General features: G+C 39.4%; 2 protein-coding genes across 2 annotated transcripts; both read left to right on the top strand.

Annotated features, from left to right (window-relative positions):
* Positions 1 to 2,650: 2,650 nt before the first annotated feature.
* Positions 2,651 to 9,239, top strand: DUSP19 (dual specificity phosphatase 19). The gene is made up of 4 exons (XM_035571521.2): positions 2,651 to 2,934; positions 3,014 to 3,060; positions 4,500 to 4,652; positions 7,983 to 9,239. The coding sequence occupies exons 1-4, from the start codon at positions 2,715 to 2,717 to the stop codon at positions 8,202 to 8,204; spliced, it is 642 nt and encodes a 213-aa protein (XP_035427414.1). The 5' UTR covers positions 2,651 to 2,714; the 3' UTR covers positions 8,205 to 9,239.
* Positions 9,240 to 9,304: 65 nt separating this feature from the next.
* On the top strand, positions 9,305 to 21,687 carry NUP35 (nucleoporin 35). Its single transcript, XM_035571509.2, has 9 exons — positions 9,305 to 9,436; positions 9,866 to 10,036; positions 11,873 to 12,000; positions 13,647 to 13,707; positions 14,307 to 14,448; positions 14,828 to 14,897; positions 14,987 to 15,115; positions 16,892 to 17,056; positions 17,429 to 21,687. The coding sequence occupies exons 1-9, from the start codon at positions 9,418 to 9,420 to the stop codon at positions 17,504 to 17,506; spliced, it is 963 nt and encodes a 320-aa protein (XP_035427402.1). The 5' UTR covers positions 9,305 to 9,417; the 3' UTR covers positions 17,507 to 21,687.
* The last annotated feature ends 384 nt before the right edge of the window (positions 21,688 to 22,071 follow it).

Here is a 22,071-nt window from a genome sequence, read left to right as displayed (position 1 = left end):
CAAAGAGATAAAAATAGTGCAGATTTTATGTCCAGTAGTGACGCCTGGTGGCTAAGGTAGTTATAGCAATGACAACCATTCCTGGCAGAAGATCACGGAGTCATAGAATCATTAAGGTCGGAAAAGACCTCCAGGATCATCTGGTCCAATCCTCACCCTACTACCAATGTCACCCAATAAACCACGTCCCTAAGCAGCACATCCAAACCTTTCCTTGAACACCCCCAGGGACAGTGATGCCACCACCTCCCTGGACAACCCGTTCCAAGGCCTGAGAGATCTTTCTGAGAAGAAACATCTCCTAATTTCCAACCTAAACCTCCCCTGGTGCAACTTGAGGCCATTCCCTCCAGTCCTATCACTACTTATCTGCGAGAAGAGGCTGACCCCCAGCTCCCCACAACTTCCTTTCAGGTGGTGGTAGAGAGCAATAAGGTCTCCCCTGAGCCTCTCTTCTCCAGACTAAACAACCCAAGTTCCCTCAGCTGCTCATCTCAGGACTTGTGTTCCAGGCCCTTCACCAGCTTCATAGCCCTTCTCTGGACATGCTCCAGGGCCTCGATGTCCTTCTTGTACTGAGGGGCTCAAAACTGAACACAGTACTCAAGGTGTGGCCTCACCAGAGCAGAGTACAGGGGGGATGATCACCTCTCTTGCCCTGCTGGTTACACTATTCCTGATACAAACCAGGATGTCATTGGCCTTCTTGGCCACCTGGGCACACTGCTGGCTCATGTTCAGGTGAGCATTGACCCAGATTCTTTTCCTGTTCACAGCTTTCCAGCCACTCCGCCCCAAGTCTGTAGGGTTGCATGGGGTTGTTGTGACCAATGTGCAGGACCTGGCACTTAGCCACATTGAACCTCATCCCCTTGGCATCTGCCCATTGAGCCAACCTGTCCAGGTCCCTCTGCAGAGCCTTCCTACCCTCCGGCAGATAGACACTTCCACCCAGCTTTGTGTCATCTGCAAATTTACTGAGGGTGCACTCAATTCCCTCATCCAAATTATCAATAAATATGTTAAAGAGGAAGGGCCCCTACAACAACCCCTGGGGAACAACAGTTGTGAATGAGAGTGAGATACTTTGGAGTGAGATACTTTGGAATCAGCTCCTTTTCTGTGCCCACACATATTGCAGACTCTTCCTCAGATACCAAGGAACAATATACAAATGTATTATTAAGTTTTAATCATAAACATCTTACAGTTCTGTCACAGTTTTGTCTTGCAGACTCTTACACAATGTGCCCCATACTTGTATGGTGCAGAAGTCAATTATAAGGCACATCCTAGAGCCCTGCTACTCCAGTGGCAGGCTCCTGAGTTTAGACTGCAAGGAGATTTTGCTGAGGCCTTGCCAAAATTCCTGACATAAGAGGCTCTCTGCATTTTTGTGGGATACCCCACAGTTGTTGGCCTTTCACCATTTCTCAAGGGCAGCTGTACCAAGCCAATGCAACCTAAGTATAGCTATGAACTACTGTGTAATTCCTGGCCTAACCCACAGCCCCCCATTGCTTACAGCTGATCTATTTCATCAAAATTATTCAGTAGACTTTGATAAAAAATGAATGATCTTCTATCTCACTGTTTGAACGTAACTACTATAAGCCACAGACCACTTTCAGAGAGACTACAGAATACAGAGCTATTGTGCAGAACATTATAAAACCTGCTGCTTGTATTTTGAATGTAAATTTAGTTGTAGAAAATGATTGCTGAAAGCTATGTTTAGTCCTGGAGCCTTCTGTTTGGCACCTTTGTTACCTTGGTCTCTTCTCTGCCTTCCTGTCCCCATCCTAACTCTTTTCCTTAGTTTTCTCTCTCAGTTTTCACTATTGCTTTTCCCGACACCATAGCATTCTGCTTTTCTCAGATGAACTTAATTTTACGTCTAATTCCTGTGATAAGATTGCCTCTGTAGTCCCTAGAAATAACTTATGCTGTTGCAGCTCCTAACACTACTTTATACTTCTTGAGTTGACTAGGTATTTGTAGACCTCCTTACGTGGAACTAAATTGCCTGTACTTGGTTCCGTACTAGGAAACTATCAGAACGATCTTTCCAGTCATATCCTGTCAGCACAAGGATATTTATGGATATTTTAACATCAGAGGGGATGTACTGTAGTAATTTATGCAACTTTATCCAATTAACTGACAAGGAGGATTTTAAAAAAAACAACAACTGAGGTGAATTTTGGGCACAATCTAAGTTAACGGCAATACCATGTAACTTCATGAATCAAAATGTCACACATAACACTATATTTACTGTTGTTTATAACTATATTTAGCGTTATATGTCACGTATATACTATATGTACCGTTTAACACTAATATAGAGTACAGAAACACATGGGCATTAAGTGGCTTAGGAACAAACAGAAGGGAAGAAAGCCTCCTGTTGCCTTCTTCATTTGGCTCTTCATATAAGAGGCTGATTTTGATTACTCTTTGGTTACTAGCCCATGATTTCATTCCCGTATTTCCCATTTAACCGTTCATGGTACATTTTTCTTGCTTCCCATGCAGCGAGGTAATCTTTGGCCGGGGGAGGCGCCCACATTCCCTCAGCGCGGCCGGGTGGGGCCGGGCGGGCGGCAATGGCGGCAACGGGGGCGGTGCAACTGTGCGCCCAGGCACCGCCCCGGGGCCGAGCCGGGCCGGGCCGGGTCGGGCCGAGCGGCGGGCAGCCAGGTGCTGGTGCCATGCAGTCCCTCGCCCAGGAGATCCGGAGCTTCTCCAGGGCCAACCTGCGGCAGCAGCGCACGCGGGTGACGACACTGACGGGCAGGCGGCTGGTCGAGACGTGGCGGGGCGCCTGCCTGCAGGTGTCCGAGGAGGAGGAGGCGCTGCCGGGCGGCGGCTTCGTGCGGGACCTGAGCTGCGATCTGCAGGTCGGCGCCGTGCGGCCGTGGCTGCTGCTGGGTGAGTGCGGGGCGAGGGGCGGCCGCGGAGGGGCGTGAGGTGAGCGGCGGCGGTGGCAACGGGCTCGCTCTCTTCGCAGGGTCGCAGGACGCCGCTCACGATCTGGACACCCTCACCAAGCACGAGGTAACGTCGCGCCAAGGCGGGCCGGGGATGGTTATTTTCGAGTTGGAAATGCTGAGGTGTCCTCGAGTAACTTCGAGTTACTAGTCCTTGTAAAAGGCAGTCGCTCGCAGCTGCTCCATGCCTCAGGGCTTCGCAAGAAGCCAGAGTGTTCCCCTACACAACTTGTACTCTGGTGACAAGTGAATTCCTCATTGCCCTGTGTGTGTTCATGGTTTGGATGCTGAGCAGAACCAGATCCATGTCCTTACAGCGGCTTCTGGAACAAGGAAAACAAAGCAATAGCGCCAAGCTTGTCCTCAAGTCTGGTCTTTTCAGAGTAACGGGGTGATATGGCCTATGGACAGTTCAGCAGGGCAGGGAATGCACCAGTCTGGCATCTATTGCCATCTAAACATCAGTTCAGAGTAAATTAAAATAATTCACAAGCTGGCCTTACCCTGAACAGAGCACAGATGGCAGGAGGCCAGACTCAGTGTCTTCTGCCAAGTGCAGGTATAGTTTACTTGGAGATCCTTGTGCTCCAGCAAACAGTGTGGGTAACTCAGCACAAACATTAGGCTGATGGGTTTGGGCAGGCTTTAAATCTGGGGAATCACTGGGTGATCTGTGCTCTCCCATTGCTTTCTGTTTTATCATCCACCGGTGGACTGACATCTCTCTTTTCTGCTGAAAATCCTTCCTTCAGTCTCTGTATTTGGGTGAGCACAGATCTTTTTATTTCCTCTCATTTGTCTTGAGAGGGAAAGGAAAACTCTTCAAGCACGTGGTTTGTAGCAGGAGGTGTAAAGCTCACTGATCAGATTGACAGCAGGTCTTCCTTGCTGTGGTACTAAATGTTGAGGTGTTAAGAGTCATCTGTGACTACTGAGGTATTTATGGTCACTTGAAATTTCTTGGCATTTCCCTGCAATATGTTGACTGTCACATTCAGTGTACCTAAAAACTTTTTTTACAAATTGATATTTATTCTTTTCCCGTTGGACAGTGTGTCTGTACTGTAAAACAGAACTTCTGTTCCATCCTGAGTTGTTTAAACTGTAGTGCTGAATCACATGATTCCTACTTGTAAACTGAAATGGATCTTGAATACCCACACAGACATTAAATAAATGAAAACTAAGACTTGAAATAGCTTCAGTAGGTATGAAGACTTGAAATACCCCTGTTGCCTGGATGGTAATTGACAATTTGTTTCAGTTAAAGTGAAATATAGCACAACATATATATATAACATATATAGCATATATATATATATATGTTGTGCTAAATTTTAACTCATAGTAAAACTTGTAGAAAAGCATGTCATATGTATGTAAAACTGACCAATGCGATTAGACATACGCAGATTGTAACTTACACAAAAAATTATTTACCATTGTTACTGCTCATTTTGCTTGCTGTCTTTAGAAAATGCCTTTTTTTTTTTTTTTTTAACTTAGGTTACGCATATTCTAAATGTGGCATATGGAGTCCAAAATGCCTTTGTTAATGACTTTATATACAAGACCATTTCTATTCTGGACATCCCAGAAACTGATATCACCTCCTATTTCCCAGAATGTTTTGAGTTTATTGAGAAGGCCAAGATCCAGGTACAGTATGTCAATAACTAATGCTATTAGTTATTTATTTCCCTATTTGAAATCTAAAGCAGCTTCTTCTGTCAAAAACCATGCATCCACATACAGTTATGTACCAAGACTGTCAGAGAATGCATTAGTAGGCTTGGAGCCAACCAGCGATTTTAACTGCTGAAAAAAAAAGACATAGCATAGGAAATAACATGATGGGACTGCATTTGGGGTTGCTTGGCAGCCCTGCATATAACTGAGACTATCCCTGACTCTTACTTGTTATATTTGGGTTTACTGTATAATTTATAACAACCATTGTTTGTTTTAAACACAATGATGTGACAACCAGATGTTACTGTACCTTATTTTACTATATCTACCATATTCATTACTTACATAGCTTGAGATAAAAGAAGATAATCTTGCCCCAGCTTGCTTTGTGTCACACAATGTTCTTTCCTCTCATGTATCATTTATAAGCTATGTGATACACATTGTCAATGACCAATTCAAAGTTTCTTGTTACAGTTTCCACTTCATTTCTAAATGAGACTTGCCATTCATAACTGCATGGTGTTGTTTTCTGCTTCTGCTATTTATGTTCCAGTTACTATTTTGTAAACTAGGCGGTTTTCCTGATTTTTTTACAGAAATATCAGTAGTTTTGTAATGAAAAAGTTACTCGAAAGATCAGGTAGTTGATGGAATAGATGTTCTGCAAGGTCAGTTCATGAAGCATATGACAGTAGTGTGGGGGCAAATCTCCAGATGTTTTTGAATCACTTTATTTGCTTTGTCAAGCTGGTGTTAAAAGTCCTTATGATAAAGCGTATCATGAAGTGCTATTTTGTGTAAGTAATTACAAAGAGATACTACTGTTTCATCTCCTGAGGTGGCAGAGGAAGAGACCCTTCTCTGGTGAGAAAACATGCTATATAAGAAATTATTACTAAAACATTGTTAATAATAAAGTAGCATGAGAGCATTTAAATTAGAGAATGTAAATAAAGCATGTAAGTTGTTCAGTAAGTTGCTGACAGCTGGTACTTGTAACAGGATCGAGTTTTCTAAAACTGCTAACTGCTTGAATCTGTAGACATCACGGTACAAATTCTGATACTGATCAGAGCTCACCTCTTCCTCTAGGCTGCAAATTGGCAGGCAGATTTTCCATGACATGGTGACCTGTGTCAAATCATATTGCTCATATATAATGCAAAATTAGTCAAGAATTATGTGCCAAATTCAACTTCATATAAATAAGCAACAGGGTTTAGCAAGGAAAAATGAATGTGCTCAGTATTATATTTGATTTAATGTGATTGCCCATGTTTCCAAGTCTACTCTGTGGATATCATTATATAATTTTTGGCAATGTATAACAAAGTAGGCATAAATAGAAACTTTAAAGCAATGTGAACGTGGAAAATAAAGCATGAACTCTACAAAGGAAAAAAATGGATAACTTTAACTGCTTATTTTTTATCTTCAGTGCCACTGCAAGATATTCATCTCAATTATGGTAGGTTTGCCTGGAAAAAAATTATCAGTAAAATAATATTTTTCTGAGTAAAATCACTAAAAACTGGTTAAATCAGTAAAAACTACTCTGGATCTACAGTGGTTAAGCTGGAATAATTGCTTCATTAGCTGTAGCATAACAGTAATTTTAATGGTTTATTTTTGTAAAGGAGACAGTGGATTACAGGTTGCCAGTGACAATTCCTACGTGAGGGGAAGTACATGTAGAAGTCTGCCTTCTACTGTGCTACAGTCTGTGTGATTAGGAAACACACCCCTATGAATGTGAGCAAGTGAATGAAGGTTACAGTTTCCAGCAGGTGATGTGAAGGGGATGTGATTTCCATTGCGAAAAAAGAGTGGGTTTGTGATTCATTTTGCTGGGATGCGCAAGCTTAGATTCAGTTCCTAGGTCCGCCATAATCTTATTGTGTTAACTTGAGCAAGTCATTCCTCTCCTCTCAGCTTAGCATTTCATCAACAAGGATAATAAAACTCATACTTGGTCTTATTTTTTAAACTGGAAGATTTTTGGAGCAGGAACCATTTTCTGCTCTGTGTGTACATTAATACACCAGGTAACTGGAACTCCCATCTCTGTGACATAAATCATAAAGTTCTTGCAGCCCTGTTGGCTACAACATCTTTTTCTCCTCTGGTCAACATGTCCATTGAATAATTTGTGCATGTTAAGGACAGACAGAGCAGGCTGTTTATGTCTAGAAAATACTTGTGTAGCCTCAAATATCTGAGCAGGTTGTATTGTGTTTTAATATCTTTATTCAGAATATGGAGATGCTCATGATTTTGTTGTTGTTGCTGTTGAAAAGTGGTGTTTGGCAAACAGTTCAGGCCAAGCCTTTGCCAGGCCATAGTCTGGCACACAACCATGACAAGGTCACAGAGCCTGGGCACTGGAAATGTGTCTGAAGCCACACTAGATTATCTAGATGTCTTTGTGCTCAGTATTTTGTAATGGAACTTGCAGCATCTTTTTAGAGTCATTCAGGTATCTCAAAGATTGTGTGAGAAATTTTTAAGTAGGCTAATAATACCAGTTCTGTATATAATACAGGCTAAGCCTGATTTTAACCACCAGGAGAAACATTTGTGAATTGACAAGAAGCTCAGTAGCGTTGGATTTTGCACCTTAGTCCCCAGGCAAGGGACCATAGTTGAGCCAGCTGTACCAACCACTACAATTGTATCAGCAGTGTGATGGTGAGGTGGAGATTTGTTGCAAATCACACGATATCTTTTCTGATTTTTCTATTCCTATGCATGATCCTGCTTACCCAGAATCTTCACTGAAGAACTCCAGAGTATGCAAGAAGCGTGTGACTGAAACTACAGGATGTTCTAATAGCTGCCTCTGTGCCTAGCTGTTTGCTGCCTTTCTGTATTTTTAACCTGGTAACAAGATAGAGTTAAGTTCCTTTCCATATTGCAAATAAAATACATTTTAAAGTTAGCACCCAAGTAGATCAAGGATCTTAGTATCCCAGATATCTGTGATTTGGTTTTTACGTGAGGAGGCAGTTGGAAGGTGTTGGGGAAAGGGACACAGGAATGTTTTTTAGTTCTGAAACATTAGTTAGATCTGAAGTATTTGGTAATTATAAAGTGGCCTTGATTACAAAAATATTCAATTTGGACTCACGTATCTGTTTTTTGGGTTGTCTATATGTATATATATTTGCTTTGAGCTCAGCAAGGAACTTTTAATAAATTTGAATAGATTGTAAATAAAGTTCCTCTGCTATAATGTTTCTTGTTGTTATCTACTTAATGAATATCCCAACTAATGTTTCATTTTGTTTCTTGAAGGACGGTGTGGTGCTGGTCCACTGTAATGCAGGAGTCTCTCGTGCAGCAGCAATAGTCATTGGTTTTCTGATGAATTCAGAAAGACTGAGTTTTGCTAGAGCCTATTCCTTGGTGAAAAGTGCAAGGCCTGCTGTTTGTCCAAATCCTGGCTTCATGGAGCAGCTTCACAAGTATGAAGAACAGAATATAAAGGCAAATGGAAGCATAGATGATCACGACTGATCAAAAGGGTGAATTGAAACAATCTGTTTTGACTATACAGTACCAGATGCTGTTTGTGCTTTAATCTCTCGTTTTGCAGTCCCCTTTCACAGGTGCATTTTAAACTCTTTATGTTTTTTTTCCAGTGTTCACCCTTCTGTCCCCGTTTTTCAGCATCTAGTCTAAAGGCCATATGGTACTACACAGATTTGATAGATGATTTAGCCCAAGAGCAAGCTTTTCCTAGAGCAAGGATAAAAGATAATTCTTCCTTGCAATAGTAGAATAAAGAGATTTTTTTTTTAATAATTTTTAATGAACCATCAGAGAATATAGGCAGTAGAGAAAGGAAATAAAATCTTAACTGAGATAATAAAGTTGCCCTATTTTCTTTAATGCTAAACCAAATCTTTATCCATCCTAGCTGGTTGTAAAATCTAGATAATAAGATGTTCATATAATAAAGTACCTTGCTATTGGATCTTAAATTGATAGTGCAACTAAAAAGGATTTTAGTACTTTTTGTGGGCTAGCCAGCCATTAAATATTTTTAGAAATTAAAACAGATGGTCTTTTGATAGAAGTAAAAAGGTGTAGGATGCTTTAATGCTTCATTTCTTTCTACTATTTCCCATCAAGCAGTGACTCGAAGTGCACTAATATGATGTTTGTGAAGTGGTGGGAACCAAGCTATCAGTTGTTTTTTTTTTTTTGGTAATTACTTCAGCGGAGATAAGAAGAACATTTATATCTCCCTGCTACTGCCTTGTCTTTGCGTTCAGTCCTCCACTGCTGTCCCCTCACTCTATTGCACGTCACATATAAAGAACAGACAACATAGGATAGATGGCATTGGTTTATTTTTCTTCTTACCATCCTGACAGATCTCAGGCTGGAAAAAGCTTCTTAAGTTGATGTGTGTGAAAAAAACCAACCACAAAACCACACCACAGAATCTGTTAAAAAAAGATGTTATTAATAGCTGTATTTTTGTGGTCTTCACGCCAGTTCTAAATGGTTGGATATGTTGATGTACAATAAAATAATAGAAGAAAAGCACTGCGTGTGGTTGTTCTGTGTTAACGGGCTGAAGCCGAAGGGACCCCCCCGTCCCTCAGTCGGGAGGCGGGCCCGGCACAAGATGGCGGCCGGGCGGCTCGGAAGTGACGGCGGGAGGAAGGGCTGGCCCGTTTGAAAGCGCTGCTGCCGCTGGCCCTTTCCCGCCGCCTCCGCCATGGAGCCGCCGGCCGCAGGTGAGCTGCGGGGCTGCCTCCGACCCTCTTTGCTCCTTTCCCTTCTCTCCCCGTCCTCCGGGAGCCAGCGGGGGGCCGCAAGCCTGGCCGCGGCGGCTGGGCTGAGGGGAAGCGGCGAGGTGGGCGCGGTGGGCCCGAGCCAGGCGGAGTGGGAGGCCGGGCTCGTCAGGATTTCACTTCGTGTAACAAACACCCCTAAAACAACGTGCCACCACAGCGATATTTGTTAGGAACAGAGTCTCTGCGCGGCGGTTCGTGCTGTTCTTAAAAATAAAAGACTGAGATAAGTTATGTTTCAAGTAGGCGAAGTTGCAGCGTCTTACTCGCTATATGTTCTTCTATTTTAAATAGAACCGCTGTTTAAGCGATGCAATGGTCTAGACCATTTGGCTTCCTCAATGTTTTTAACTCTCGTTTGCGTTACAACAGGAGCTGAGCCGATGACTCTGGGCTCCCCCATGTCTCCCAAGCCAGGAGCCAGCGCTCAGTTCCTCCCCGGGTTCCTGATGGGAGATCTACCTGCTCCGGTGACTCCACAGCCCCGCTCCTTGAGTGGCCCTTCTGTTGGCGTAATGGAAATGAGATCTCCTCTGCTTGCAGGTCAGGACTCATAAAATGCTGAAAATTTATACTGAAAGAAAAAAAATTTGGTTCATCTTACTGCTCAGCGTGACTGTTGCAGGCTTTATAATTTGCTTAATGCTGAGTTCATGTATGTTCAATAAAGTTTGTCAAAGTTCTTTAAAGTAGGCTTAAGATTAATAAATGCTTTAAACATAGAAGCTTTGGTACCAGAAACAGTTGCTTTTACAGGGAAGGTAACATGAGCCTTGCCTAACATAAATTCAGTTTATATATCTCTTTACAGGTTGATTGTATGTAGAGCTATCAATGTTTTCTTTGTTCGAAGCAGGGAGATGTGCTTGCTAACTTGTACAAGCGGCTTGTGGAAGCAGCTGATTTCTTTACAATGAATTCTAGAAAGCTTTTTTTTAGTTTTCAGACTTAAAAAAAACTGGAAAGAGAAAAATTAAGAAATAATTAGTATGTAGTAATTTAACTTTACACTATTAGTGTCTGCTGTAATTGGGTTGGAGTAGTGATATTTCCCAGAAGTAGATGCAGAAGAATTTTTTTTTTTTGCCTGTACTTCAGGGATGATGTCATTACATGTCAGTTTCACAGAGGAATGAAGCAATAGTTGTAACACTGTCTTCTGTATCATGGGTGGTGTTGGCTTTTGTAATGAATTATTGGGCGTAATATAAATATGAGGTGATGTTAGTGTGCTAGTTCTTTTGAAAGAAATCTAAGGTGAAAATACTCCAAGACAATCTTTTTCTTTCAGTTTCATAGTAGGATTGGTTGTCTGTTGTTTTCCTACTTTTGGTTTGTTTCTTCTTGAATACAAGCCTCTTAGGAAACTTGGGCATATGATTATTTCGTGTGTATTTGGCCTAATAATTTTTTAAAAGGGATTATTACAGCCACAGAGTTTCAGTTACAGAAAAGGAGGAATGAATAAGACACTAACCAAAATGAGTGGTTAAGTACATGGTTTGAACTTAGGCCTTGAGGGTGGAGTGCTTTATTAATACAGTATAGCAGTTCTTGTGTGTGTTACACTATTGAGAGAGTACTGAAGCTCAGAGTTAAGTTTTTCAGAAGTACTTTTCAATCCTTAAGTGACGTGTTTTTTTTTTTTCTGTAAGTAAAAACTGTTAGTTCAAACTGCTTTTTCTGGGGTAAACCTACACAAAGTATTCAAAGGTACATATAAAAATATTTCAGTCAGTGTAATTCTCTGGTATGCTGGAAGCCCCAGAATAAATATAAGAAAAAAGAGAGATTAGGTTACTTAACTTCATCCTGTCCAAATGCAAGGTAGTTCCTGCTTTCAAGAGCTTACGCTTTTCTTTCTAATGAAGTTTCATATTAAATAAAGGAGTTTGGACAGCGGGATTGTGGTGGCATGTGCAATGTTTGTGCGCTTCTTTGTATGATTATTTAGCATGTAGTATGCCCCTTAAGTCTTAAACCATGCTTTTTCATCTCTGCTACAAGACATCATTCTTTGAAACAATGAAGCTCTATTACTAATCTGCCTCAAAATAGAAAAATGTAGCTATGCTCAGAACTGCTCATAAAGAGCAAGTGTGTGTAAGTAGTGAACGTATCGCATTTAATCAGGTGTGTTTGGTATCCAGAGATCTAAAAGTTTTAAATGATATTTCTGTAAAGAGACATTTTCTGGTAAATAGGTGGTATTCTTGCACAGAACATTCAAACCTGAACAGTTTGGTCAGCTGGTATTAACTCCTAGTGAAAGAATCAAGTCTGTCATGACTAAATTTCTGTTGAACTTCCAAGAACAATTAGCCCTAGACTAAAATTACAAGTTTTCTTATGTTTTTCATTTTATCCTTTTAATTGCAGGTGGCTCTCCCCCACAGCCAGTAGTCCCTACGCACAAAGATAAAAGCGGTGCTCCACCAGTTAGAAGCATATATGATGAATTATCTAGTCCTGGACTTGGATCTACACCGCTAACCTCAAGAAGACCAGTAAGTGTTTTAAGTACTGCCTTTTTCTTAGCAGAAGATGTGAGATAGCTCCACGACTGCATCTCTCAGGGTACGGAGAAACAGGCACACGAAATAACTGAATTAAGTAACAGCATGATCTGAAGACTCACCAGACACTTTTCTAAATTCTCAGTTATATAAACCGTTGTAGTAAAGTGAAGTAATAAGCTATCTCCTGTCGTTAAGGTTTTTTGATAGACTGCAGAGAAAGAAAAATAGGAATCATTCTTCTGTTGTGCTTTGTATGTGACAAATGCAAACTTGTTACAGCTTTTCACCTTCCTGTCAATTTATTAAGCTGCTGATTGCCAGAAAGGTCCAAATATGTGTTCTTTTTCTTTTAGTAGGCAACAGAGGCAATGCTACCAAGGTAGAAGGAAATTTATGCTGAGTAAAATATCTGATCAAAATTTGGGTGAGGGGGTGGGGTTAACTTCAAAAGAGTATCAGTAAAATTTCTAGAAGGTTATGCTAATAATAAGCTCTGCTGCTTACCTCAACTGAGCAGTCAAGCGTTAGTGGGTTAGCGTCAGTGAACATGCATCTGTTGATGCAGGGAGAAGGCCTTTCACTGGTTGAGTAGACCTTTCATTGAATTTTGCCTTCTGAAAGGTTTATTCTGAAAGTTTTCCAAAAAGGGAGAGAATCCTTTACTGTGTTAAAGGACTAGATAACTTCAAAAAAATAATGAGAATGCACGTGGCTGGGATGACAGGTGCTGCAGTTCATTTGAACTTCTTTCTAAGATATGCCACGATTGAGGATAAAAATATGCTAAAATTGTTTCAAAAATTGAAATTCTTCTGTGTTTTTTTAAAAAAACAAAACCAAAAAACAAACAAACAAACAAAAAAACACAGAAAGCAACCCCCCAAACTATTAGCAATTAAAACTTGACACTAAATAGTTTAGAGGGAAAGTAGTAATGACTACAATTGTTCTAAGCTGTTTAGAAGGTGAAAATCAGATGCTGGTAATTTATGATACTGGCATCCTTTCCATCAGGATGTACTTAGTGTGAATTGCTGGCTGATAGCAGTGGTGAAATGCCTATTTTGAGAAAGATGAAGTATAAGATTTCTGAGTATTGATACCAAAAGTTACTAAGCTTCACCAAGTACATGTGATTGGTGTTAGGTGAAGGGTTTGTTAACCAAATTTTCCAATGCTTAAAGCTTGACCTAAATTTAAGTAAGCCTTTTTTCTCGTATAACAGCAGTGCTTTCTTGTTAGATAAAATACTCTAGATGCTTTCAATCCTGTTGCTTGTGTTGCTTGCCTTATGTGAAGTAGCTTGGTCTGCATTCCCATACACTCTAATACTTAACTCTTGATAAGAGGCTTAAATTTAACTGCATATTTTAAGGCTTACTAATCAGCTGGAAACTCCAGAATGTAATAGTTGAGGCCTACTGGGTGCTGGAATGTAAAAGGTGTCAAATAGCTTCTTTAGGAACTTTGTGTTAAACATAAATGTAAATGTCTGCTATTACTCTTAAGTTACTCCTGACTTAAGGCAGGCTTAATATTCCCGCCTGACACTTAAGTTGCCTGAAAAAGATCTCTTTTGGTCTGAAAAGCGTACCAGTAAGAATGATTTGTTACTTTCTGTGTTTTTAATGCAGGCCAGCTTTTCCCTAACACAGAGCCCGCTGGTTGGAAATATGCCATCAACCCCTGGAACAGGTAGATATTCTATCAAAATAGGCAATCTACTTTCTTAATTCATTCCTTAGTAGGCAAAAATCAATGTCCAAACTACACCAACTCCTTGCTCATTTGCAAAGGATCTGCATCTGTTCTTTTAACTAGTTTTTCAGATAGTATGTGGATAGGAAATTCTTTTCCACTCAGACTGGTTGAGTTTCAGTCAACTTTACTTACTCCTTATATAGAATCTTTCTGAAGAGAGCACAAAGGTGTTTATACTTGAGTTAAACTGCAGAGATTGATGACTGGTCTTCCATCTTCATAGTTTCTGTATGAACCCGTGGCTTCTTGCTAAGCTTAACTCTGGGTGCATTGTTCCTATATGATACCTGTATTCATCTGCTGCTGTTGAGGGGTTAAGGAGGAAGCTAGGTAACTAGTCACAAAACTTAGTAGTATCTTGTCAGTTATGAAGTTTGGATTGACGTACTGTCTGTCTGCAAATAAACCTCTACCAAACCTCTTTCATGTACAAGTGAAACACTTGATACTGAATTTATTCTTTTAGTAGAGGCTTTTAAGCTAAGTTGTCTTGCAAAAATAACTTGTTAAACAGTACCATTTCAATTTAACAGCTTCAAGTATGTTCAGTCCTGCAAGTATTGGACAGCCCAGAAAGACTACTCTATCTCCTGCTCAGCTAGATCCTTTTTATACTCAGGGTGATTCCCTAACTTCAGAAGATCAACTTGATGACACATGGGTAACTGTATTTGGGTAAGTTAATATCTCAAATATTAGGAGAATCATGGGCAAAGTCTTGGCAATGTATGGGAACAAGGAGCACTTGGACATTGTTACTGTCTGGCAATCCTGGGTTATGCAGGAAATACAGCTGTGATTAAAGCCAGCAGTTGCACATACCTGTTACCTTAAACTGCATTATCATTATTTTAAGTTGAAAAGGCACCATTCTACAATTTTGCGTGGCAAAGTAAAATTGCCTAGAAGATAGCATTACACAAGTTACTGCTTCTAAAACAGTATTAACATATTGGTCTGTTCTGGATTTCTAAAAGCCCTTCACAGAGTTGCATTTTAGCACCAAAAATCCTAAACAACTCATAATTTCTGGAGAATTTTTCCTGTCTTTCAGATTTCCTCAAGCATCTGCTTCATATATTCTTCTACAGTTTGCTCAGTATGGAAACATATTAAAGCACGTGGTATGTCTTTCCAAACTTATTTCTGAAAACACTGTCTCATTGTTTAAAAAGGCTAAATTTCACAGTTTTTTTCATTTAATCGCATGTAGATGTCCAACACAGGAAATTGGATGCATATTCGATATCAGTCTAAGCTTCAAGCCCGAAAAGCCTTAAGCAAAGATGGAAGAATTTTTGGTGAATCTATCATGATCGGTGTCAAACCTTGTATAGATAAAGTAAGTTAACAGCTGCTCTCATTTAAATGTAAGGCGCTCTGCTTTTGGGATTCCTCTTTATTTCTTCCACTCCCTTTATTTTATTTTTTTTTTGTTTGAATAACAAAGCATTATGTAGTTGTTACATATAGTCTATTATACCTTACGTGAATTTTTCTTACTTAGTCAACAAAATGACCTGCTGAGAAGGATCATTATGGGAAATCTGTGATGGATGGAAGCTATAATGCATGGAGTTATGTTGCTGTGTAAGATAAAGTGAAACCATAACACAGACAATTGAGGGACTGGGGTAGATATGTGAGGGTGGATTAAGACTGCTATTGCTCCCAGCTGTCGCTTGAATCTTCTGACTCCTTTTTATGTGACTACTTGCCTGATGCTGACTCTTTAGTTTATCTTAGTACATTAGGCAGAAAACTTGCTAGCAACACAGTTCTAACCCTATTTTTCTTTTGGTCTACTCTAAGGATAAGTGATACTAAGGAGTAATGTAAGCTTTCAATTGTAAACCTTCTGAGAAGAAGGTCCTAGAAATTGAGCTTGAAATTACTTGATCTTATATCAGATTGAAACATTCCTTATATTGATTTAAAATTCAGAAACAAACATAGTTCAGTGCCACTTTCCTCCATGGGTTTCTAATGGTAGGGGTTTGGTTCTCTCTTCTTATTTATTTAATATTTTGCTTTCCAGTTTGTATCACTGACTGAATTTCCTGTAAACTGAAACTCTACACGTGATGATTTGGGACATTTGTCAGATATCTGATCTCTTCTTTGTTTTTGAATTCTTATTACCTCTTGTGTATAGTGTCTGCTTTAAAATATGAACAAACATAATCTGTACTGTGGAGGCAAGAGAATTCTGGAGACTAAGCCATTGAGAGCTTGGCATTAGCCTGTAAAACTTTTCCTTGCAATTGAAAAGTAAATAAGATGGATTTGATATCAGTATGGGCTTCTGATTTAAAAGTAGATATAAGCATGAGGGGAACACATGGAAATGAGTGAGCAATCAGCAGCCACCTACGCTAGATGCTAATCCTACCCAGTATTTTTGGAAAGCTTTCTTCTGCCACACGTGTTTCTGGATTTCTGCTTTCCTTAGGCTGGTTGAATGCTGTGTATGAATGCTCCACTGAGTCTGAATCCAATAAATCAGGTCTCTCCTGATTGGTTGTAATTTTCCCATCTTGTCTTTTCTGGATCCTTCTTGGAATTCATAGTTCACATCAAGTCGCTTGCTGTCTCTTCCATTCCATGTGCATTCCCTTCTAAATGTGCCTGAAGACTCCATTTTGTAGCATTTGCCAAGGGGAGTAAATGAAGCTTCTTGGTAAACTGAATCTGACCCAAAAGGTACAAGTTCATAAAGACTTGGAGGCTTTCCTAAACAGAACAGGTAAAATATTTTAGAAGCCTCCAGGAGGAGGATGTTGTACTACTTGTATTCAAATGGGCCTGAAAAAGATGAGGCTTGCTGCAAGTTTTACAGTATTTCTATATATGATTTCAAACTTGGCTGATGTTTAGTACGTGCAGCCAACGGATTATGAGCTTCACTTTGCAGTGGCACATAATGCAACATACACATAACTGCGGTTAGGAAAATGCTTGGAGTTTTGTATGTAAGCACCTTGTGTGCTCTCTACTGACAGGCACTTTAAGTGTACTCATTGCTTTCTATGGCACATAAACGCTTCTATCAACTCTAGATAAACTTACAAATGCTGCTTTTAAATATTCACTTATATTGCATTAACCTTCTTTTTAGACTGTGATGGAAAACTTTGAAAGAAGCTCTACATCTTCAGTGTCTTCAGTTTTCACTCCACCTACGAAATCTGTAGGCACACCAGTACAACCTGCAAATACTACAAGAATTTCTACAATGAGACCTCTTGCAACAGCATATAAAGCTTCCACTAGTGACTACCAGGTATTTTAAGGGAAACAGAAATGTGTGTTTTTTCTGTTGTGTGTGAGGCTTGACACACATTGACTTTAATGGGACCTTGGCCCTTTTTCTTGTCAGTTCTTATAGTGACTGGGTAAAGATGTGGCACAGGTACAAACTTAGTCAGTTTGGCCTATAAAATCATTTAAAAAAAAAAAAAAAAAAAAAAAAAAAAAAAAAAACCTCTTCACTGTTCCAGAGATTGAGAACTACTTTTGAAACTTAGATATTTGTCAATATATAGTAACACTTAAATTACAAAAAAAAAAAAAAAAAAAAAAAAGTTAGTGTAAAAAGAATTAAACTACATGAACTGATTTTTTTTTTCTCTTGCTGTTTTTCCTTGCCTTCTAGGTGGTTTCTGACAGACAAACGCCTAGGAAAGATGAAAGTATTGTATCTAAAGCAATGGAATATATGTTTGGCTGGTAATATACAAGAGGAAGTAACATACTGAGTTGGTCAGGGTTTGAAATATGCTGCTGTCATCAGTGGTTAGTTGTATAACTACTGGTGTCAGTATTTTAATTTGCATCTCACCTGTTATGCCTTCAAGGAATTCAGCAGACATGTAGCTTGCACTTTAAATGATGGCAATGTACACATGGTTTTAAAAACTGAATCCGTGTAAATAAGTGCTTGTTTCCTGTTTGTGCTCTGAATGCATGATTGTAAAAATATAAGCACTGACTTTTCCTCTGTGATGACTTTCTGTGAATTACTTCCCAGTAAAGATGATGGGCTACTTGCAGGAAGAATGCTATTTACAGCTGGCTCCCAGGGACAGGGACGGTTCTTAGTACATGTGATTTTAATTCTTTTTTAGTCTGGATTCATTGCTGTTTTACGATTATCTGACATCTTGTTCTAAATGCCACATCAACCTTTTAATTGTTTTATTAATAAAGCTAAGTAAAGTTAAGTTTTCTTAGGCTCTTTTTAGAGAAGTATGAGTTCTAGTTCTATTAGGAAATACTGTTTGCATTACTTTTAATAGTATGATGCTGCTTAATCTTTATAGAAGTGTTTATCAGCTGAGCAGATGCTGTTGACTCTTATTGAAGTACCAACCTGTGTTAAAACTAGTTAGGGTTTCAGTATTTTTACTTGTAAGAATGCTTAAACTACATATTCCTATGTAAGTTATCTCCATGGGTATTTCATTGTGGTATGCACTTCAAAAGTTAACACATTGTAGCACCTTCTACACTGTAAAATGTTGAGCTAAAATAACTGAATAGAAAAATGCAGTATGTCAGTGACCAGAGCTATGTTCATTTCAGGACTCTAATTCCTTCTAAGGTATTGTGTGAACGATGAATTTTGTTTTTACAATTGAACACTTCCCCTTCATCTCCCCCCCACAAGTGTTTTCTTGGAGTTGAGCCACTTCAGAAATCACGTTCATTGTATGAGCTCATAGTCTTTGAGATGGCTGGGAAAAGAATATTTTTTTCTCCAATACTTGGTAAACTACATGCAACTATTACTGTTTTATGATTTTTTTGGCTGTTTTAGGGATGGCCATTTTAGTTTGGGTCAATAGTGTATGCTCCTAAAGTGAAGCTCCAGTCATACCTAATCATAATGTTTTGCTTCATACTGCGATGTGGTCTCAAAATTCATCAGCTGCACTTTTCAGATTATTTTAGCTGAGAAGATTAGTCCACGAGCATGCCTAATATACTCTGGATGCTAATGGGCATTCAATTTACAGGATTAAGCTCAAGAAAGTCCTGAGTAAAATCCCTGAAGTGCTGAGTGAGAAGCCAAGTTCTCTGCACTTACTGTGGTTGGGCTGCGTGACTTTCTTATGTAAGTTGACTTGATGTACTATGCCTGTGCTCCTTACGGGTGGGGGTGGAGGAAGAATGAAGAGGAAAAATAACTTGGAGCTGAAAGGCTATATTTATCAGATGTGGTTATAGTCTTGTGAAAACTACCTTTCCACAGATTCTCATAGGAAGAACTACTGTAATTGCTCTATATCTTCTGTCTTTTTGCAGATGGTTGGAATTTAGGGAGAGTTAGAACCTGAGTCTGATTTGGTTCAGGTTTTAAAATGAGTTTAAATGAATCATGGCAGGCTAGGGCAGAAGAGAGTGAATGGCTGAGTGAAAATAAAGAACTGTGGTCTAATTAGAAAAGTGGAGTTTTTTTGTAGATGCACCTGGGGATTAGGACCAGTTGTGCCAAGGTATGCTTCCAAAGCTAATCGATTAGCCAAGTGTGGAGAAGCAGGTTTGTTTACCACACAGAACTCCAGCCAGACGCAGCCATCAACAGCGCTTCCGAGGCCTTAAACTTTGGAAGTCAGCCCAGAGATCTCTGGGTCTAACAAGCTGTGTTTCTACTCTGATAGTGCATTTAACAATAGTTGTGGGACATACTATAACCCCATTTGGTTGGAGGTTGTCAATTAGTTGCATGTTTACATAGAATGTGAGTAAATCTGTTAGTGCATGTCTTTTTTTTTGCACTGTCCTTGCGCACTTCAGTCTCTCTTTTGCATGAAAGCAGCATGCCTGTATTGTTCCTTTGTTGCAGTACAGCTAATTAGTCCTCAGTGTTGGCAGGGCAAATGGATTCACAATATAGCACTGTGCTGTACTATTTCCAGTTCTGATACTAACTTGTTCCTTTCTATCTCAGGGTGCTTTGTACTTTATGGTTTAAAAGTAACCTATGTGCAGGCAGGTTCAGAAGGTTTTTGAGATGCATTTAACTGTATTTGCTGGCTGACACTTTAAGAAAGCTTAAGAAAGGAGTTGGAGACAAAGTTGTTAGTTTGGTTAAACTGTTATACCATTAGGTACCAAATTTAAAACTGCTAGTATTTTTTTCCCCACTTGTTTAACTTAGTCCCTTGATCCTTGAAGCTGTAGGGATGATTTTTCTTATAAGTCATTGCAGTTTCCTGTTCAGTAAAAGCACCAGGGAGTACTGGATGTAGTTTACGTTGTTCTGAAGGCAGTCAATAGGAGAAGACAAATGAGAACAGATAACATCTGTGTCCTTGTGGTCAGTAGCATTAGCAGCTTCTCTTCATATGGCTTCTGCTGGTGAAGGCTCCCCTTAATATGTTGACCTAGTGTCATGCACTAGGTAAGCCCTGCTGTCTGGGTTTACTGACTATGAGAACATTATGGTCCCACACTGCCAGAAGCACAGCATGGTTTTGTTGCAGCGTGGTCCTCATGGTCTTTATTAGTCACATAAGTGTACAGGGGCCGTGTGTGATGAAAGGGCTGGGGAGACAAATAAAAGTGAAGAATCTCTAACACACGTGGGAGATCCTCAAGTAAACCTTTTCAAGGCTAACTGCTGTTGGTAGGTAGTATTGCATCTAAAAATCCAGTTCTTCCTCTTTGTTAACTATGTATCTGCTGCTTGATAATAAGGAAGGATTCTCTTCTAGCTGCAGCTACCAGTGACTTGCATTATAACCAAGGTTAAGGACTTCAGCTACTGATGCATAATGTTCATGAAACTCTGTTCTGGTTTCAGTTGTAGGGGGCTTCTTGAAAGATTGCAGACTGTTTTTCATGGGATCATTACTTTAAAATAAACCTGTCATGAATATTTGCTTTCTGTCTGACTCGATTGCGAGTTACTCAGGAATCTAGTCCATTTACCTAAATCGACAGTTTTTTAAATTATATAGGGATTTGTTGTGTTGTTTCTATGGTAACTTCACTATTTTTTGGTAGAGGTTTTTGTAGCTAGCAAATAGTATTCTTGTCTTCTCTTTCTTCCAACCCCTCCTCAAACTAGTTTTCTAGTAACTTTGAAAGTGAGTGATGTTTATTCGGGTAGTATATTTACAGTAACACAATGATGAAATGTTAGAATACATCATCATGTCTACCTTTCTATTTTAAACTAATTTCAAGTTGTAGGCATCTACCTCCACCTTGTGGCAGTTCATCAGAACTTCATTAGGAGGTTTAACTGATATTGAGTGGGCTATGGTATGTTAATAATACTCTGGTTAGGCGGTGCATAAACAGTCCTGTGAGAAAATAGTACTTAAATGTCTCTTAGTGCTTACATAGTAAAAGAAGAGATAAAGATGAATTTATCCAGTATCTTAATGTAGGGCTAATTCAGACTTTTAATTGTTGCTTCAACGGAATAGTTAAGCTTTATTTCAAGTCTTAACAGCATTTACTCATCTTGTTGTTTTGTGATGGATAAACAGAAGAAAATTTATTTTCATGGATAATACAGTAAAATCCATTTTGTGTGAACGTAATAGGCTTTTTTTGATACTGGGTACATGTATAAGTATACAAGATTTTAACCAGTTTAATTTGACTGTAAATGTCTGGACCACAGATGGGTCTTCATAAATGTTGTGCTGCTTAAATAAGTTTTTTTTTTTTTAAAAAGTAAGCTATTCAACTGTTAGATAAGTGAAAACAAAATAAACTAGGTTATGAATAACTTGGAATCTGGAGTGGGTTTTCTAAATTTGAGACTGCAGGTGGTAAGGCACTGGAATAAACATCCTAGATCTCTAGTGAAAACATCAGTCCTCAGGCAACTTTGTGGCTTTGTGGTAAGCTATTTTTCTTATTATTTGTTTGGGTAACAGTAAAAGATGTTCTTTTCATGTGGTGCATGTCTCGTTATTCAAGTGCAAGCAGCACTGACTGTCAGACATTTGTCAATGTTCATAAATGAGAGTTCAGCCTTCCAAGGTGTGGGGGGAAACAAACCCACAGGTGTATGTTGAATAATGAACTGGAAACTGTCAATAACAGCCTGATGTTGGTGAAGTTACCACTAAAGAACAAGTGTGTAAATATAAGCTTAAACAAGGATTTTATTGCTCACGTAAGCAGATGCTGTTAAAGTGACCCAGAATTCCAGTCTCTGTAGATCAAGCACTGTTTTCTGTTACGCTCCTTTTGTTAATAAACATGGATACTCTGCTGATTAGAAACAGCACAGAGAAGTCGAGAACTGCATTGAACAGTTCGTTTTATTTTGCT

Source organism: Cygnus atratus, chromosome 6 (assembly GCF_013377495.2).
Source record: "Cygnus atratus isolate AKBS03 ecotype Queensland, Australia chromosome 6, CAtr_DNAZoo_HiC_assembly, whole genome shotgun sequence".
Lineage (NCBI taxonomy): Eukaryota > Metazoa > Chordata > Aves > Anseriformes > Anatidae > Cygnus > Cygnus atratus.
Note: the sequence above shows the minus strand (reverse complement) of the source record. Positions and strands in the feature narration are given on the sequence as shown.

Excerpts from the sequence above, each read along its gene's own strand:
- DUSP19 (XM_035571521.2), top strand. The coding sequence starts at position 2,715 with ATGCAGTCCCTCGCCCAGGAGATCCGGAGCTTCTCCAGGGCCAACCTG. Across the intron at positions 2,935-3,013 it reads GCGGCCGTGGCTGCTGCTGG|GGTCGCAGGACGCCGCTCAC; the intron begins GTGAGTGCGGGG and ends CTCTCTTCGCAG. Across the intron at positions 3,061-4,499 it reads ACACCCTCACCAAGCACGAG|GTTACGCATATTCTAAATGT; the intron begins GTAACGTCGCGC and ends TTTTTAACTTAG.
- NUP35 (XM_035571509.2), top strand. Across the intron at positions 15,116-16,891 it reads TCAAACCTTGTATAGATAAA|ACTGTGATGGAAAACTTTGA; the intron begins GTAAGTTAACAG and ends CCTTCTTTTTAG. Across the intron at positions 17,057-17,428 it reads CTTCCACTAGTGACTACCAG|GTGGTTTCTGACAGACAAAC; the intron begins GTATTTTAAGGG and ends CTTGCCTTCTAG.